This window comes from Helicoverpa zea, chromosome 6 (assembly GCF_022581195.2).
Source record: "Helicoverpa zea isolate HzStark_Cry1AcR chromosome 6, ilHelZeax1.1, whole genome shotgun sequence".
Taxonomy (NCBI): Eukaryota; Metazoa; Arthropoda; class Insecta; order Lepidoptera; family Noctuidae; genus Helicoverpa; species Helicoverpa zea.
In genome coordinates, this window is record NC_061457.1 from 12,346,150 (window position 1) to 12,367,858 (window position 21,709).

Sequence of the window (21,709 nt, forward strand, 5' to 3'; positions counted from 1 at the left end):
TTGTAATAGCTAGATAATTATTTTAATACGCACAAGAACATAGCAGATATACTTTCACTTTGAATTTGCATTTTGCTCTTATGCTCGGTGTAGGTGGTTTTTGCAAACAAAGGCCGTATCGAGTTTCCTTTGCCTTTGTTTTTCGCGCCAATCGTTTGACAGGCTATTTGACATTTGTCTATAATCTTTGTAACTGTACTTTTGACGAGTAACATATAGCAAAAATACAGTTTATTGCGATCAGAGCAAAAACATCATTAAAATTGTTTTGATGCATTTCAATTCATAAAATCGAATCCAAGTATTAATAATGTAATCAATCATCGGCATTCAAAAGTTATTGGCAGCTATCTAAGCTTCTTCGTTATAAATCAATCCTTGCAGTATTTGTAACAATAAAAAACATCCTTTTAGATGCCCGCTACGATTAAAAGTATGTGCACAAAATACCAAATCATTCCTGTTAATTGACCGGTGTTGCCACTAAAAAATATCAAAGCAACCGGCGGAAATTGCTTAATATGAAGCCAGTAATACTGAATGCTTCATTAGAAGGATTTTGATAGCGCAATCATATGTTCTGATCGCACTTCGCCGCCGCGCTGTGATCTGATTGGTCGATATCGCGTGCGTGCGTTCCAAACATTCAATTTGAACGCATTTGATAGAAAGGCATTCTTGGGGTTGGTATTGGTAAATAAATTAATGATGGCAGATCTGAATTCTTGATGGGGTTTATTTCTATTTGATTGCAATTGCAGGTGTAATTTTCGCGTCATTTAGTAGAGCTTTGAAATGTTGTTCGATGATCAGCATACCTAATGTTGATCCTATAATTTTCTCATTAAACAAGTTTCTCTAAGTTTGCTGAAAAATCATCTATCATATACCTCTAGATATATCAATACTTTTCGACTCTTCAATCGACGAAAATCAAGCCTTACCGATTGCCTATACTGTCAATTTGACAAACACATTTCCCGTTTTTTTTTTTGACAGCTCACACTGTCTATGACCGCGACACTAAGGTCGCCGCCCTTGTCGACAGTTAATGTTAACACCTCGAGCACACGGCAGCGGTAGATAATGGGTATCTTATCGGCGTGTATCAGCCCAGCCCAGTGCCATTAGCTGGCCGACCGACTTTCCCCGTAGGGTAGACTACGATTGTTGACGATTGTCCTCCGAGACCATTGAGGTAGGAGTTAGTGGGTAGGGCCGCTTGCTGTTGCTTATTTGAGGGCAACGCATATTGTATTTTGATGTTAGACTCATTTGGTCGGTTTCTTAAACATATTCTGGTCAATTGGGCATTTGTTTTATTTTTGGATTTAATTAGAATCAGTTACCAAGCAGAAAGGAAGTAAATACAGTGCTTCCTACTTATATTGCTACAATTATTCTTATGTACCTCTTCTTAACAGTACTACTACTGTGGCCTGATAACATCTAGAAAAGATGATTAAAGCTTCATTCGTTTTAGTGGCACGTATATATCAAAAAATATATAAACTCAAAAAAGGACTTCGCACATGCCCATCCTACTAATATTATAAACGCGAAAGTTTGTATGTATGGATGTATGGATGTTTGTTACTCTTTCACGCAAAAACTACTGAATGGATTTTAATGAAACTTTACAATAATATAGCTTATACATCAGAATAACACATAGGCTACAATTTGTAAACATATTGTTCGAAATACTAAACCTGCGCAGACGAAGTCGCGGGCACCAGCTAGTTTATAATATTTATTGCCATCATTTTACCATTCAACCATTTAATAAAAAAAAGAAAAATCTAAATAAACACAAAATTCCTATCGGTCAACACAAACCTTTACCCGCTTTCCAATGACACTGACCGTCGCACGCGCAGCTAAGTAGTAACTACGCGAATAATGAGCAGCTCTACCCCATAACCGATTGCAAAGAGATTGTATTTGAGGTTATGGCCCTGTTACAGGCTTCTGGAGCCCGGAGATTTGTTTTACAAGGAATTTAGAATAATTTCTGTGATAGTAGGCGGTTTGAAGTAGGCTGCAGTTGTAGTTTGGTAGTTTGCTTTTGGTAAATTGAGGGGCAATGGCTATAGAGAGATGTTATATTTTTTGTTTAATTTACCTATAATTTTAGAAGAAATTTTATAACTGTATTTATGTCAAACTCGCCGTTTCCTGGCGGTTTCATCCGCGTTCTGTGGGACCCTTGAAAATACCTATAGCATATACTTACCGGAGTATATGCTATAGGTATAGATAATGTACCTTCCCAACAGTAAACGAAGTACATAACTGTAAATAAAAACCAGATTGGAATTTAAAGGAACCTTTCCAATTTTTGGGCGTGTGTATTTTGTTATAATGTTTTAGCTCTTACGTAAATTATACTTCGGCCGTTCAGAGAATGCGTTCCTGACACCTATCAGTTAGTCACGACTAGTGATGGGCACAACATAACACTGAGTTCGTTACCGTTCCTTCAAAATGAACCGCCGCATTATTTTAAGATTATTTTCGTTTTAAATTGGCGGAATCATTTGTTTTATATTTTAGTTATTTAAGTGGAAACCAAAAAAAGGTAATATTCATATAATAAAATTGTTTTATTTATTCTTTGTTACAAGTACATTGAATTGAATGTGCGAACAGAATATTAATCAGACTCCGATTTGCTTGAGGAGGTGGTGTCTTCATCATCATCTTCGCCTACATGTATAATTATATTATTATCAATAACAGAATCAATCCTGATATCTCGGTCTAACAAAAGCCGGGTAATCAAATAAAAACAGATCGAAAACACTTGAAAAACGTGGTCTATGCGCACGAAACGACAACGGACGACTGTTTTAGCGTCACAAAATGGCGGCCCATAACGCCATTTGGGGTTACCATTTTTAATCTAAGTATAAAAATGCGGTTTGGTCATAGTTTTATTTTTATTTTTCATAAAAGTTATAATTAAGTCTTATAGTCCATTATTTTCCAATTCTTAAAAAGAAAATCAAAACGTATTATTTTATATTATAACTGTATAAGAACAGATTACGATACTTGCCAGTTATTTTTAGCACAGCACTACAAAATATAAACCGCTGACATAACCTTGTAATAGCGCAGTATAGATTTAGAAAAATATTGTTTACCAAGTTATTTGACACTCAGTTTGGCACAAAATTATAACATTCATTGATTATTGATATAATAATGTTGTTTTAATGCTCCTCAATTGTTAAAACGGTAAACAACCAGCAAAAATATTTTTATCGTAACTGCAACGCCATTGCAAAGTTACGTCGTCAGTTCAATCGCGACGTGTCAGGAACGCATTCTCTGAATGGCCGAACTCTCCCATATTTCTCCCTCATTGAAAAAAAATCTTAAATAATAATAACACACCGTAAAACTCAAAACCCCACACAGACCATAACAACCACATTTTCTAACAAGCCCTACGTATCCCACTTTCCAAGAAGTTTCCATTCAAAGCCAGGAACCTACGTATCGTTAGTAATGAGCGTTTCTGATTCATAACAGATAGGAGTTTGAGGTCAGTGGGACCCACGTGGCGTTGACGACTTAATAATGTAAGTACTGACTGTATTTTAAAGGAATATTGGCTGCGAAAAGCGTGGAAGAAAGAAACTTACCTATATGATAATAATATGACAGGCCTAGTGTGATATGGCTTGTTTTTAGAGTCAAAGATATTGGCAGAATCTGTAGGATAATATTTACTAGTTCAGCGTTACAGCGTTCAACAACCCTTGCTGTCTATAAATATATTCAGGAAGCCATTAACATAATAAATAACAAACAATATGCAGTCGGAGTACTCCTAGATATGACTAAAGCATATGACAAAGTCCAATTTAACATTCTACTAGATAAATTATATAAAATAGGAATTAGAGGAAAAGCGCACAAATGGTTTACTTCATATCTAAAAAATAGAGAGCAATACGTAGAAATAGATAATTATAACTTTGAACTTAAAGAAATTATAAACATTAGATCGGACAAAAAAATCATAAATGCGTCAATACCGCAAGGTAGTGTAATCGGATGTCTACTCTTCTTAATTTACATCAATGACCTCCCGAAGATTACAAAGGAACCGTGTGTACTATTTGCAGATGACATATCACTACTCACCTCATGCAAAAATATGAACGGATTAAATGAACGGCTCCAAAACACTTTAGTTAAAATAGCAGAATGGATGAGAGAACATAATCTTGAAATCAACTACCAAAAAACTAAATTAATAACCTTCCATCCATATCACAAGTCCTCATTAGAAATAGATTTTTCAACCAACTGTATAAAAATAGAAAACGTTAAAAATTTCACACTATTAGGAATAACCGTAGACACAAATTTAAACTGGAAGACTCATGTAAAAAATATCCGAGCAAAAATATCAAGATTCGCCTATGCTTTCCGGGAAATCAAGAAGACCACTGACTTTCAGACAACATTATCCACTTACTATGCCTACGCATATGCGTGGCTTAGCTACGGAATTATTTTGTGGGGAAATAGCACAGACACACCTTCCCTTTTCACTCTTCAAAAAAAACTTATCCGTATCCTAACTAATATAGACCAAACTGATAGTTGTCAACCCTACTTTAAAAAACATCAAATACTTACCTTACCATGCATCTACATTCTAGAAATATGTAAATTTGTGAGAAACAATATTGCCTTCTTTACAAAACGTGGAGACAAACATGCAAACAGATCAATAAGACATAAAAACCGACTAATGTTACCTACTTTATGAGCCTACATTCCAATAGTCCGTATGTAATGTCTATAAAAATATATAATAAGCTACCAGAAGCCCTAAAGGAAGAACCCAGAAATATAAAATTTACTAATAAATTAAAACAAATACTCATAAATAAAGCATATTATAATATTAAAGAATATATTAATGATAAAGATTTAAAATAAATACTGTAATTAAAAATTAAATATATGTACGACATATATAATATTAATGATTAAATCACCTATTACAATACACATATATAACGAACAAAATTATTAAAATAAATGTTTAATATATAAATATATAAACCTACATAGAATATATAAGTACATTTATAAACATTTTCATAAATAATACTAATAGCATTACAAAATAAGTTGAATAAAACAACTACTTATAACTAGTAATAAAAAATCTGTGATACATAATCTAAATAAAATTAGCGTCCTCCTCTCTTCTACGTTGCCGTGCCCTACAGGGTCCATACTGTACTATATTATTATGTAACACCTTTAAAACATATGGAGTGCAATAAAAGTATTGAGTATTGAGTATAGTTACTACAGTTTATGTAGTATATGACATAAATAAGAAGGGAGTGAATGTTAGTATGACGAGTGACAGAAAGGAATGGTAGAGAAAGACATGTCATATTGCGCCGATCCCAAATGTAAATAAATATATTTTTGCAAAAAGTTCAAGGAGCCAAAATATTCTAACTTGAGGAACAAAAACATAACTCCACTATTCATAAACCGTTAGTAAAACAGGTCATTACTAACAGTACTACAAACCTTAACAAAGACAACAGAAATAATTCAATCTTAACCAAACGATCTGAATAATGAATGTATGATTTGTTAGATTGTGCTGCCAACAGCCATAGACTTATTACTTTTAATAAGGCCCCTAGAGTAGGACATTCATTTGTAGATCTTGACGATCTTGGGCACAAGCCAGAAAGTCTAACAAACAGTCTTATCAAGGGCTTTCGGGTTACCAGAAACTGGGTTGAAGAGGTCAGACAGTCACTCTGATTAAAACAGTGATGTGGTTGGTTGGCCAAGAGCTGTAGGGGCTTGGACCATCGCAAGAGACGTTGCAGATTTGCGCGGGGGCGTGGACAAGATATGCTTAAATGTGCTCGAAAATTTGTGTCAAATCGTCAAAAAGTTTGGCATGAGCTATGTAGCATTTGATTATTGGAAAATGCCTAGGTAGATGAAGACTTAGCAGACAATATTCTACTCTTAGTTATGTAGCATTGATGCATCCTACTTGTAATGAGATTGTTGCATTTGCGTACCCGCCTACGTTAGAGATGTAAAGTTACCATTAAGCCCACTGCTTACTTGAAACTCCGATTTGGTTAACAAATTAAGTTGTGTTTAGCTTAGAATGAACGATGTCCCTGTTGGGCCTATTCTATACTGTGTTACGTTGGAGTCTGTTAATACTGATTTTGGTGGCTCTTTAACTTTGAAAATGTAACTGTTTATAAGGGAATCATAATCTGTTTTCAATAATACATCATGCATCAAAGATAGTTCTAAAAATAAATGGTTGAGAGATGGATCTGCTTTCTGTGTTTGCAGTTGTTCATGTCCACAAAACTCCTACTGATACGAAAACTCTTCGTTGGCGGTCTTTTAAAATTATATCTATTTTCGCTATTGGTAAGACTGGTTCAGAAAAAGCAGTATTGCCAACATCACCGGCGCAGATTGCAAAACGAGCACATATCTAATACCAAATTACTTACCGTGTTCGAGTTAATTGCTAACAATTAAACTGTTTGTCTGTTCGTCTTTCTCACGGCATTCGTATTGCATGCGGGAATTTGTCGTACGTTGCATCATTTTCGACTTTTAGTTATTTTTGGGGTTAGATGAGCTAGAGGGAAAGTGAGATCTAAGAGCAATGGCAATCTCCATGGATTTTTCATTCGATTTATTTTAGGTACTTAGCAAACTTATTGAACCTTTTGAATCTCATTCGTTAAAACGACTCTGTTTAGATACATAAGGCTTATAAAAATGTTCCATGTAGAAGTTACGATATGTTATTTCAAGCAGACTAAACCCTTAATTACGTAATTTTTTAAAATACTTTAAGTTGTCCATGAATAAAAATAATAATTTAAATAGCAACACAGCTAGGGTAAACCGCCCAATTACCGCCCGGTACACAAATCGTGCAAACTGTCACGTAGGCTGAATGGTGTGATATCTTTGCATCGTTCCCGAGGTGTGGCAGAGAACTAAGCCCTAATTATGTTGATCGCACTCCGATATAGTTTGACATTTTAGTGAACATTACTACACGAAATGAAAGGCTCAGTTCAGCGCGAACAAGATTTGTGACATTATAGTGTCATCTCGTGTTCTATTTAAGGCGAGCAGGAAGAATTGACTATCGATTGTCGTATTACATTGTTAGCACCAATATCATATTGGCTGTTCCTTTCACTTAAAAGTTATGAATATTACTGTGATGCATATTGTAATACCAACGTATGCAGTTCATAAAGCTAATTAAAATTGTAGAATCAATCTGTAAACGTGTTTATTTTAGTAAATAAAAATTTATCATTCATTCAAAATCCTAGATGTATATAAACTATCGAAGAAGGGAAGTAATACGGGTATATAATTTGGGTATTTGTAATACCCAAACATGGGGTTGACCACACAAAATCATAATACGTTTCAATATCCTAGAAGTCACTTGCGACCCTTGATACAACCCTGACCTGTAATCCTGTCACGGCTGACTGACAGCCCTACCCCATGACTCACGCAACCAGACACCGAAGCATTCGATATCTGAGTCAGGGGTACGTTGAAACAGGCATCAGTTAAGCTAATAGGTTAATTGGACTAGCATTAATTGTTCAATGTTGGTCCGATAACGTATCTCGGTTTAGTATCGAGTATCAAATGTTTTGTTGGAGATGAAATCTTGATAGTCTGTGCTATTGACGTGGTTATATGAATGTGCTTGACAGGTTCTGGTGATACCATAATTTTAATTTTTGAAAATCGCATGTGGAAGTTGCCAGTGTTTAGAGATTTTTTCTAAGGAGGTTTGGAATGAAAGATTGGATAGTAAAACTTGACGGTTGCAGTAGAACGTGTATCGTTCGTCAAATGTCTACCTCAATCTCATAAAAGTTTTTGTTTGTTACAGAGATGGCAGCGGAGGTGGTTCGTCCTGTACGACGATGGAGAGCTGACGTATTCCTTGGACGAACACGTAAGTACCGAAGCCTCATAAATACTAACCAACCGACTATTACAGCCGAGCGATAAATATAAATAATCTTCACACCCAAGTTCAAACTAACGACCCTGACACCCAACCACAACACCATTAGGCTACAACTAAAATAACTTTCATCAATCACATAAGGCAGCACCTTGTTATCGATACCGTCGCTTTCGACTTTTTACCGAGAATCGACTAAAAAGGCAGTTGTAATCGTTTCGTCGTACTTTTATATCGAGTTACTACAAATACTCGCTTCTTGCGCCGACTAATCTATCGGGTGAACAAATTCAGAGCTGTCTAACGCCTTACAGGGCTGTATTGAAACCGAGTAGGGTAACGCGGACAATAATTGACTCGTTACTAGAAATAGTGGCGACTCGTCCTCCGATAGATAAATCCCTAATTTGGTTCCGTTTCATGCGGAAAATTATGTTCAACTACTCAGTTTTATGGTTTTTGCATTCGTTTATATACCAAGATTAGAAACTTGGTAAGAAACACTCACATTTTAATCGGTGTCCTGATAAAATAAGTTTAAAACCAAGAGAGCGATCCGATCCTTGCGAATCGGGGCGCTAAGATAAAATTGTAGTAATTATACATACATAAACTTTTCCAAAGCAATAAAAACAAAATAAAAACGCCAATAATTATGCCGACACACACCGAGCGTTATGCCTTGTTTTTTGTCAATAATAAATTCATCCACGTATAATATTAGCGTTTTACAAAAACAAACATCAGCAAACCGGTAACGGAGTGAAGCCGGAGCGCACGAGACTCAGTTTCATCGGCACCTCGCTTTATCAGTATCAAATCTTTCACATTTTTCTCCGGCACTCATAAATATTCATAATAATTGGCTTCGTTGCAATTTCAAGTGAGTACATGAATTTTAATACGCGCCGTATATAGCTTACTGCGTGCTGCGGGACAGAGACAAAAAACTTGATGCGTAATGTAAAGTTAGCAGGAACAATGAACACAGGAAGACTAGGATGGCTTTCTCTGAAGCTTGAAATACAGCTTGCCTTTTAAGGTGTAAAATCCCGACTCTAAAATTCGATGGATGGTTGTTGGGTTATTCACCCTTAATTTTTGCGGTTGACAATAGTGAGTTTGCACTGTTGCGATGTTTATCGGGCGATCGTAGTGGAATGCGCGTTAGTGTCGGGGCTATAAACTAATCTCTATGTGGAGCAACGGAATCAGTTCGTCTGGCTGTACAGATATTTCAGTGCGTTCGGGGTAAAGGGGCCAGGCCGTCAATGTGACGCATAAGGGCCGGAACAGACTGGCCAGAATCGGTGTTAAGTGATTTCGCGACTTTGTAATGTTTTGTCGTACTTAGATTTAGTGCTGCATTTAATTGGTTTGTATTTTAATGAGTGACTTTACATAGGTTGTATCGGAACTTAGTAACTTTGACAGGGGTTTTCTGGCTTCAGAACTGATAATGAGCTGTTAGACGTGACAAATTTTACTCAAGCCACTTTTGGCTGTATCCACGCATATCAGAACCACAAAATAACACATGATATGATGATTATATTATCATCATCACCCTAAACAACTATTTTCAGTATTTTGAAGAAAGAAAGAATTATAGATCTATACTTTCAATAATCATAAAATAAACTTAACGCTAGTTGTCCAGCTTCTAAACTATGTGCAGTAGTTCGGACCTAGCTCGTTACCATGTGCGCCGACAGATTTGCAATGCGCAAGAGTTAAAATATAAGGAAGTCGTTAGCCCATGGGGAAAATCGGGATATTAATGCTGCTTGAGTGTTTAATGTTACTTGCGTTTGTTCACTTCTTTGAGAAGTATTGATTGGTCTTAAAGAGATTTACTAACTGGAGACGGATTGCCAAGCTTTCCTTTCTGATTAAAGTTATGATACCTCCTCTACAAAGTTGATACAAGTTGGTGAATGAGAGTATGGAAGGAAAGGCACTCAAAGTCAAAGTTTGTCATAACACCTATTAGAGGTTCTTACGAAAAGTTAATAGCCAGGTATACTTGGTGAATTCATCTTTTTCAATTTATGTCATGTATTCATTACTCTGTTCATAAGAAAATTACGCCTACTTATTAACTCAGTACTTCCTTGCCATTCTTTTCACGCATAACCAATTAAGAGACTCTAAACCGCCTATTATACGCTTTTACACTCAAATATGGTAATTAACAATTCTATTTGCAAAGAAAACATTAAGTTGACATTACAGTTAGTTCAGTTTTCATGCAAATGGCTAAAGTCAATAAGTATAGGGAAACCCGGTTACCGTGGTCGCGGGTAATATCTTACAACCTGCCTACTAACGTTAAGGTTAAGTTTACAGTCGTTTTATGGATACTCTTGGATAAGTTTTGCGACAGAAACTGAATAAACGGCTGTATAATAATAATTAACATTGATTGAAATGATACTTGTAGGTACAGTTATTTATCTCATTATATTTAAGAAAAAGTCTTAAAATTCTTATACAACACACTTTTTTGTTTCAAACAAGAATCTCGAAAATACTAGAACACATTCGAAATTCAAATTAATAAAAAATAATAGTCAATACATATTTTCAAATTTCAAATAACACAGCAAAATCCATTACCAAATTCCAGAAAAAAAAACAAATCATTCCAAATTTAAAAACACGCGCCAAAGAAAAACAGAATAGAAACACAACCAGCCAGAGCCAACCCAAGCAACATGGCCGCCAGTTTTTATTCATGCGCCTAGTTAACAAGGTGGTCAAATACCAAGGCCTTATCATCAGCAATCGTGTACCGTTGCAGCTAAACACCGTCAGACCTGTTATCTTGGCCATAAGACCCTGATAGCAGCAGGATGGACGATAAATGGCTTCTTTAAGTTGATGGATATGAAATGGCGGCTCGAATTTGTTATGTGTCAATAGTATGTTTGGTTTTGGTCTTTGAAATGGATTTTTCTGACACAGTCTTTGTTAGATATCATAATACATTAAGCAATTGGTGTAGTAATCGAAACCACGTATAATTTTGTTGCTTTCTTGAATTTGGAAACAATAAAATATATGTCTATTATCTTTTTATATGTCGTAGCCCTTTTCTGCTACTTTTTCTTTGAAATTGCATGATTCCGGAAGTGATCCTCATACAACATATGCAATGTAAATGTCCTTTTTACATATTATGACCTTAGATATTTATCTTCAATCATATCTACTGTTTGTCGCCCACAGCTGACTTCTGTTCATCACCAAGATATGCAAACAAATCATATTACTATTACATTTAATAGTAACGCGGAACTGAATAGTAATAGTAAAACAATAGTGGGCTGGTTAATCTTAATGTTATTTTATTGGTCCAGTTTATTCACTACACTTAGTCTACAGATAAATGGTTAATACTTCAAAGTGTTCTAATAAGATTTTTTGTTGTTCATGCCATTCTGAAGAACTTACTACAAAGTGAAAAAAAATAATTAACAACAGATTAAAATCGCCAATTAAAAACCAAATCGCGCCAATTTGATGTTATAAAAATCCCGCATATAGCTGCATTCTTTAACGAAATAAACGGCTGTGTTCAAATTCAAACTCTTTTTTTATCACCGATTCAAAATAAAAAAAAGAAATATGTAATGTAATATTGCAATTTTTTAAATATTTTTATTTATAGTAAGTGTATATATTAGGTAATAAGTTAGTTGTATGTTGTATATATATTTATTTGTAAAACTGTGCATTATATTTTATTATTAATTAAAAAAAAAATAAAAAAATTAAATAAGAATTTAAATAAACACAGTGTGTTTATTGAACATAGCTTACGGCAATGAATATGTTAAATAATATTATGTTCTATTGATTGCATATAATTTATGGTTCGCGTACATTTTTGTTACGGTCGTAAACAAGATAGAATGCCATGCCACATGATAGATGCTTTAGATAGACTTTCCTGGAATAGTTTTCAATTTATTCTACGTATCATATGAATGAAGGCGGTTGAAAGAGATTGGAAATGAAAATTAGAAATGTTCATGTAAATGAGAAACTTTTCACATTAAAATACTTGGATTGAAAAAGCCTCAAATATATAATTTTTTTTTATTTCCCTTCACGACATCGACATTCTCGTGTGTCTTTCTACAAAGTTACAGCAAAAATAGCATCCAATATATATTTTTTCTTCTGTTTAGTAACTTAAGTTTGTAGATATCTATGTAAATATTAATTCAAATCTCAAAACAGACATACACACGTTCAAACTTATCTTACTTATCTTCGGGTCTATAAATCATTACATTAACATTTCTTTATATAACCGTTTTCGCCACATTACGTAGCTCTTCCATTGCGAATACATCAGCAGATCGATACCGCGTCACCGAAGCCGTACAGTCTATTGGATTAGCTGAGGCCATACGACGTATCACGACCATACCGAATGGTCTGGCTATTCGCAATATTGCAATAACCCCTGGTTTTATCGATCTAAACTTACTTTGAAAATCAAGCTTTCTTGTGACGTGGTCGTTTCTGGAAGTCCCATCGTCTGCCTTGTGGTGTCATAACTATGTTGGAATTGACTTCCACTGACTTCTCCAACTGAATGTAGCTGAGTGCCAGAGTACCACATGGACTGACTGCATATCTGTCAGACGTCCTCAAACCGAACCGAACTAAGCCAAAACTTAAATGGGTGCCCGACTGTGAAAGAAGTATAATTATATTTTCTTTAATCAATTTATCATGTTCTCAGCACACCTTTGTCTTTATAAAAGCCTAGAACAAAGGCCTACCTGAAGAACATTTTATGTTTCAACTTAGCATTCAACCAGTGAGTCAAATTAAATCGCTGCGTGAACAAATAAATAAAGATTTTGCATTACATCGCCTATGCTGTACGCATGTGCCAAAGGGTTAAGGCATATGCACACTGGAATTACTAGGAATTAGTAGTAGAAAATATGGCGACTGTTTTTAATGGCTGATTCTATTCTATCTACTATGTCGACTACAACAGCGGTCAAATCGCAAACCTACGTTGTTATGAGATGTCAAAATATGTTTTTTCTTCTTTCGTTTTATTTGGCCAACTCAAATCTTGACGTAATTTTTTGTCAAACAACTACATATAAACATACTTAATTTCAAAAGAAGTCATGTACTACTCACCTTTAACAATAACAAACTTGATAGTTAAATGCCTCAAGTATTAATTCAGAATCCACAAATAAATTAAGCATAGATTATCTGAAGCTTTATGACTTGTTTGGCCTACGAGTAGGACTTTGTATGCCTACCTGGCAAGGAGATAAATCCATAACAAATACTATAATTTAGCATTCCAGTCGTACATGACGTGTTAATTAGGACAGGTAGGTAGGAGCCGTTGACGCATGCATCAATATTTATGAAACGATTTCAAGTTAACCTACACTGGCCTACTAATACTAGGCAGTGTAGGAGTTTGGGTGTGTATGAACCTTTACTTTGCCTAGAAGAGTTCTTACCTTTTTAAGCGTAATCAAAAGTTCTCAAGCAAAATGTCGTATTACAATTCTTGTTATTGTACAGTACTTAAATCTGACATTTTAAGTACGAATAACTCAAACAGTAAGTTGTTACTACTTAATTCCGCCGTAGGGGAATAATACGCGAATGTCTCACGGAATTATCTCCAGTAATTATTTGTTGTTTATCGCCCACGCCCAACAGTGGGCCAGCTGATATTATCTGTTACAAATCATTTTCGTAATTGTCGAGCAATTAATGCATTCCATTGTTGTACACGATGCCTAAGATAAGGGTGTTTTTATTTTGCCGTGTAAGAGATTGAAGATTATTTAATTGTTGTGTACTTGTGGGTATGGCGTAACGGTTATAATATTGTTAAGGTATAGATTGTGGCAAATGTCAAAATGTTCTCATGATTTTAACAGTAATAAAAAATATAAAGGTCTTGTACAAAACACCTCACATCAAATATTCTCTATAGAATATTCAACTTACCCGATTAATTTCCTAAAATCAATAATGTAATTTAGCAAGGCTTGAATGCGTGCACTCGCTGCGGCGTCCGCCGGCGGAATGCGGCCGCGTTGTGCAAGCGATGCGCCCGCGCACGCCGCACCCACACGCCGATTCACCTGCACTTCCGTGTGTGCTCGCCCTATAAGGGCTGTTTAGACAACACCGACACCATTTTTGGCGTAGGAATTAGGAAATGGAGGGCAAAATAGGAGGGGGGACATGCATCTTTTATAAATGAAAGTGGGTGGGCACATGATCTGTCACCTCCACTTTACATAGATTTAAATATTGTGTATTTTTTTTCAATATTACAAAATAAATTCGCCATACAATCATAAATAAATGATCGTTACATCGATACCTGATCGCGTATCTCATGAACTCTGCCCGGCGCCGGCGCATGATGCAACCCCCCACGTTAGCAATCGCGCTGATTTGTGCCATTCCGCGAGAAATAGAAAATTGTTGGGAGAAAAATTTCGTCATAGTCTTGTTCCACTTGCACTAAGTAGGTGGTGGCTGTGTGAAAACGTCCTTTGCAACGTAATCCGAAAATTATTTTATCTTGATTCTGGTATCATCTTCACAATTCTTGTGAAAAAATTGTGAATAAACTTTGAGAATTATGCGACACCAAAATAAGTGGGATGTCGGTTGACGATTGTGACATGTCATCTCTTCTAATTTTTGAAGAGTTTGTTTGTTTGAACTCGCTATACTCTGAAATTGTTAGACCGATTTGAAAAATTATTTCAGTGTAGCTTCAGTGTACCTTTGCTAAATCTATGCCGACAGCAAAATAAATGACGTTTTTACGCCAATACCCCATAGAGTATAGAGGATTAAGATTCCGAGTCCAATTCAAAACATCCTAAGATTTCACAAATTAGGGATGTGTTTCCTCGTATTTTCTGGTTCTAGGAGTGTCCTTATAATAATAGTTTGACAAGAAGCACTCACGATAACATTATCTCTAGTCAACGCTTTGGGCGTTTAGTTAGAGTTTATTAAAGGTTAAGAACATAGCAGCCACGCCTTGTAAACCTTGTTTTAGGGACTAAAGCAGATTATTTATGACTTAGAGTTATCCGCAACCGACACAATACCTAACACTACGAGTGATTTCCCACAGCTTCGCTCAAAGCTCTGAAAGAACTATTTATAACTTTCCGATAATTTACAAATATATTGTATATTCTTTGATTATATATATGTGTATATTATATAGGTTCAAGATTCAAAATCGGTTCATTTCTCCGAGAAAAGGCATAAAGCAGAAATTACATTTGCAATACACTATTGGTAAGGATGTGAACAAGACCTATCGATATCGACAATCCAACATCCATAAAAGGAGCTACTATATCACCGTAATGAAAGTGAACAACACAGAATTGCCTAGATCCTTCGAATCACTAACCTAGCCCACTAATTTTGTCACCAATCACGAGCCTCGGCGGAAGTAGCCGAAGGTAATTAGAACGCCGTTCGGTCTCTTGCGCAAACGCATCCGTTCGTACTCGCCCGGCAGGTTTACAGCAAGCCTTGCAGTGAAGTCGTAAAAAATTATAATTGTTATACTCAAATCTAGGTTTCCTGTGCAATCTGTTTCGCAATCACACATAATTATTTGTTTTGAAGGTAATAAGATCATGTTCTAGGAATAAATGTGAACATATCATACAAACTTACATAAATCAGCTGATCTTTCCAACAAGAATAAAGATGAAAAAGCCAACATCTAACAAAAAATAAACTTTCTATAAACCATTATTTACACGACAAGTAATATCTCAATTTCCCCGCTTACAACGCGATCGTTATTCAATAAAACACATCTTATTGTGTAGTAATAGAATCGAAAGTGAAACTTTAATAATTATTATTGACACTAAAGTGACATAACAATGGCGGCGTTGCTACCACGCGCGGGAAAAAGTCACAGATTAAAAATAACAACGTTATCTGTGCAAAGCTTTATTAGATAATATAATATTATCTGTAGATATCTTGTTTAAGAAATGTATCCGTAGATAAGTATTATAAGATTAATTTCGGAACTTAATATAGGCGTATATTTGTTGCGTAACACTGAACACTGATTCGATCATTTCGAAATGTATTTCATTCATTCGTTCAATGGTATCGAGATCGTTGGACTGGTTATTTTGATAGGGCTGTGCACATTTTAACAATAACTTTTTTTGAAAACTGTTTTTTTTTCTATTATTTTAGGATCCATAAATTATTCTATGTAGAATATGTAAGTGTTTACTCAAGAATAAGTTGTAGTTAAATAATTTAATAGTTTCATAACATCCGTTTTAAATAGAGATTTACACGCAAAAGAACACAGTTTACTGCGTACTTAAGTTACAAGTAGTAACTTATGCTGCTTATCTAGATTAAACCACATACTTAGGAATTACTTAGAGACTGCTTGAAAATATCATGTGGTTGAATTCCCATGATTTTGTAACAACTGAGAATTATAATGTCAACAAATATCAATGCAATATAGTAAAAGAATCATAAATCAGTCAATAAGTATGACTGGTGCAACCTAGTAACAGGCCACAATCCTAAAAAAACTATTGTTAGAAGAACAAAATGAGAGTCGTTTTTGGAAGACGATCGTCAAAGTCTAGAAATGGTTTACAGTTCTCGCTCATTTCACTATCAAACTGGAGGTTAGCAACTTCAAACATAAATTCAATAAGGTCTATTTTAGATTTAGTAGTTTAGTCGGTCTTTATAAGTCGTGGTGGCCTAGTGGGTAAAGGACAACCTGTCAAGTATGAGGGCGCGGGTTCGATCCCAGGTCAGGCAAGTACCAATGCAACTTTTCTAAGTTTGTATGTACTTTCTAAGTATATCTTAGACTCCATTGACTGTGTTTCGGATGGCACGTTAAACTGTAGGTCCCGGCTGTCAGTGAACATCCTTGGCAGTCGTTACGGGTAGTCAGAAGCCAGTAAGTCTGACACCAGTCTAACCAGGGGGTATCAGGTTGCCCGGGTAACTGGGTTGAGGAGGTCAGATAGGTGGTCGCTTCTTGTAAAGCACTGGTACTCAGCTGAATCCAGTTAGACTGGAAGCCGACTGGAAAAGGCTCGGAGGATGAGTTTAGTCGGTCTTTTTTAAATTTAGTCTTTTCTAAAGTAGGAAGAAGTAACTTACGAGTAGCTATGGATAAAAAAGAGTATTACGTTGATTTCCTAAAGTATTTTAATGCAGGACAGCCCTAACTCAGTAATTTGCACGTCCAATAACTCTGTAATGACATTTACAGTTTCACACGTAATCCGAGGATTCAGTGTCGCACTTTTTCAACTGATAACCGGCTGACTGACGAAATCACTGTGATCAAAAGTAACTGTGATTTAAAATGGCTTGCGCACGCGCATCGGGCGCTGTAGGCCTATCGCGATGTTCCCTTATATGGTCAATGACCTTAGTATTAGGTTATAGTTAAGTTTGAATGTGAATTGATGAATAAATGTCGCAGCGTTTTTTTTGGCAGAAGTGTTGGTACTTATAATGTTCTTGGTAGATTAAAAATGCTCTAAATAATTATGTCCCTATCATATGCTACATAATTATCTAGACTCTAGAGCAGATTACGCCCTGAAATAAGTATAAATATGGAAATCGCTTTTTCTAAAAAGTACCCCAAGAATAGAACTATGTACCAATGTCCAATTGGTACATATCGGGTGTGTCGTTCATAATCACATTAAATGAAATGCGTTAATATACTGGTTAATATATATCGATTAAAACAAAGAAAAAAGAAAAATACGTAAAAATAAAAAAATGAATTTTTCAAACAAAGTAAATAGAATAAAAATGTGCGAAATTTAGAACACCATAAAAGTCAGTCATTACAAACAACTGAAATTCTCCCTTGAAAACTGACAGCTGACAACTGATCAAAACATTCGATACTCCTAACTTTATCTCTGCTTTACACATGATGTTGTAAATTATAAAAACGAAAAATGACTCCTGTGGTTAAACCACTGAATGGATCAGGTTATTTTTTTTACAATTCGCTATAGAATATCATAAAGTATATGCGATAGGATTTAATGTGATTGTGAACGACACACCCTGTATACAGAGACAGTAATACATAAGTATTTGTTGGTATGTGTACTCGTTATTTTCTAAGGCAATCGAAGTTGGACCCTGGCCACGCCCCAGTAATCACTTACTTAAGTGTCATCGGAGCCTCGTGAGACTTACTGATCTATGTGATACCATTTACCAGACATTTTATGTGAAAAATAAATGCATACGTGAAGACTATTTAATTTATACAACCATTGGAAAATGACAAAATAAAAGCAAAGAATCAGAAGAATGGACGATGGCATTTTTTTAGAATGACAATTCCTTTCCTTCTTAGAGTTATAATCAGTGCATACATACCCTTCATATCATAAAAACAAATCTTACAATGCTAATAAAACAATAGACCAAATCAATTGGCATCCCATACTCATTACTAAGAAACATCGTACAAAACAAATCGATTGAAAACTTCACTTACCTAACGCCAAATAACTAAAGTTCGTGAACCGATTATGTATCGATAACAACAAAACATTGGAACGTTAGTTTTAACGATAATATCGACAATACACAACACTAGTTGTTACGCTGATTGTTATCTTAGTAAAACTGGGCTAAACATTGGAGACACTCGTTTCTCGTTCACTCCACATTGCTAAGTGTAGTTTCCGCGAGGAATCAGGCAACAGTGTTATATACAACATAATATAATATTGCTTGGTGTAAATACCTTGTAATAAGGTGTTACTGGCTTCCCTGAGGAGTCTAGAGTCCAGATAAATGGACTGGAACTTCAAAATCCTTAACACTGTAAATAGACCAAAAAGGTTCCATTTTTGAAGTCATATGCCATCCTTCTAATGGTACAAAGGTAGGCTTCTAATGGTTCTAATGGTAAGGCTTACTCCTCAAGTTGCAGTTGCCAACGACCCAAAGCAGCAGGAAGATGGACTTTAGAAAAACAAGTTCATATAATTTACTGAGCCGGTTCTGAGCAAATAAATATGGCTGCCAGTCAGAGGATGCGGAGTGAGACCTTTGCAGGCTTCCCTAGTGTGTGTTTAGTTGCAAAATAACATGGCTAATAAATAGTGATTTGAGTCGGCATTCGCTCTAAAACGTCGTCATGGAAACGGCAAAAGGCGGGTCTCGTGGCCTGCGCTGGCGCACCTAGTTGGCAGCCCGAGTTAAGAGACGTAGCAAGTAGAAAATTGCGGTCCACGTACTCTTTAGCTTGAGATTAAAATTCCTGAAATTGTATTTACAGTTTTCTGTAAATAGAATTTTATTTATATATTGTGTTTCTCTACCAACCTCTCTCAAAAAAGCAGCGAGTTTACACGCGTCTAGTTATGTTTAAAACAGAACATTTTATAACATTTTCAAAAGCTCTTTTCCCTTGAAAGATACAGCCTACAGAAGCTTGTAACTTAGAGCACACAACAACAATCATTAGCGCTCGGGGCGAGCGACATAGCCTACGTTACTATGTAAACTGTATCTTGGCAATCTGCATAACACATGCCGCGTGAACTTAGACCATTTCAACAACTGGAGACGCCATTAACTTACCGTCAAAGTACCTGACAGAGCGCCGCTCATACTCAAGTTTATGCTTGTATTTGTCGTCGTGTGCATGTGTAACATTGTGATCGAAAATGCATGAGTGAGTCATCATTATTTACTTCATCACCTTGCCACCCGGTCTTGGCAGACTTTTCTCATACAATGATCATGTCCTCCTAGCCGATTAATCTGCCACGATTGCTCTCTGATGCACGGAAATGTCGGCACATGATCTCATATAGATTGGTGGTCATAGCGTCTCCAGTTCGTTCAATGCTCTAAGCCTGTAAAAAATGGGTTACCGTACTCTGTGACACTCGCTATGCTCACGGATCTGTCCGGCTAATGCGATGGCTTTTGTTAAGATAAGTAGATGCTGTCCCGATTGCGATGTGTTGTGATTGCTGATAGATCTGTGGAATGAACACCGTTTGTTTGCCGTGTGGAGAAAGAGAAAGATCATAGATCATGGTTTTAATTATCGTTTTGCAGTCTTAACGCTGTCATGATAATGAGCAAAACTCCTATGCATATATATTTTCACCTACATGTATATCATATTCATTTGCTTCCTATGCATCACTCCATCTGAGCTTCCCTGCAATCAGACAACAGAAAATACAGTCCTTTCCGAAAAACGAGATTGTCAAATCAAATCAAAATATTCTTTATTGTACACCAAGACACAACACAGGACATCACAACATACAAAAACACAGTACAATCGGCGGTCTTATTGCTAAATAGCAATTTGACAATAGATTGTCGATGTCCACAAATGTGTTCTTATGCTAAACTCACGGGCTTTGATAGTTTGCTATATGACCTGAGAGTGGTACCAAATAAGTCTGTGTCACTGGCATATTTTCCCTAATATCTAAGTATAAAATCTTATTCACTGGACCTTGGTCTTCCCCGCTCACTAAATCGCAAATGCAAGAAGGTAATCTCTGAAGTTTATTCCGGGAAGGATAAACGAATTTTAATATTATTATCTGTTTTATATTCTTGAATTAAAACAACCGTATGTTTTCCTCTTCAGTGACGAATCATGAATAATCTTATATTATTCTTTACAACAACATATTAAGGTTGGTAGGACTTTTTCAAGTTAACCGCAAAGATGTCACTAACAAATTAGCTTTTATTATTTTATTCGGACGTGATTTTCTTTTTCATAATGAAACGAGACAAGTATATATGTCAATCATTGTTAGGAACACACCGGACATTAAAGTTATTTGTTTTTCATAATGCTCCTTTTACAAACCGATGAATCGATCTCCCGTATTGATGAACGACCGGAAATTCTCACCCAGACTTTCTTTTTAAACACTTAAATTGGTTTTAAGAAATGGCCATAAATACTAGCTTTTATTTAAGCGTTTAATTGTGAATCATACGAGGAAATATTGTTTCTTTTAATAGGTTAGTGACGAGACTGATAGAAAGTTTCATTTCTCCGTGGTGTTTAGGTTATGAGTAATTCTACGATGTCACTTCATTATTGTTTTGTTTCTTGCTTTTTAATGATGATAAATAAGAAAGTTTAGGTACTTTGGTCATGTATGTCGTATACCTCGAAGTACCTACTCAAACGCTACTTAACTCAAAGGTTCACTGAAAAGTATTTACTTCATTTTTACGTATATGAAATGATGTTTGAGCAGTACTTAAATTGTGAAGCGTTTCAGTATTCGGCCGATAGACAATTAATTAAAGCAAAGATTGGTAGCTGACCAAGATGATGGTTCAAAGCTAGGTAAAGGATGATCTTAGCAATCATGATAAAAATATACTCCATACCTTTTTTACATCAGTATTTTTTTCCACAGTACAGATACCAACTAATATTTATTTATAAAAAATAACTATTCAGTTCTACATTTAAATAGTAGATGATGTCTTGCGCAATAAATTGAACTGTTAAGCATATCGCGATGCATTCAGTGCATACTTTACCAGCTTATCTCAGCAAATGGA

General features: G+C 35.6%; 1 protein-coding gene across 6 annotated transcripts in view; it reads left to right on the top strand.

Annotated features, from left to right (window-relative positions):
* LOC124631198 (protein outspread) overlaps window positions 1-21,709 on the top strand; it is a 262,107-nt gene that overhangs the window by 196,938 nt on the left and 43,460 nt on the right. For all 6 annotated transcript variants that reach the window (XM_047165433.1, XM_047165436.1, XM_047165434.1 and 3 more), the window contains exon 3: window positions 7,973-8,038. In XM_047165433.1, the coding sequence (XP_047021389.1) occupies window positions 7,973-8,038 (66 nt within the window). The remainder of the gene's footprint in view (window positions 1-7,972; window positions 8,039-21,709) is intronic.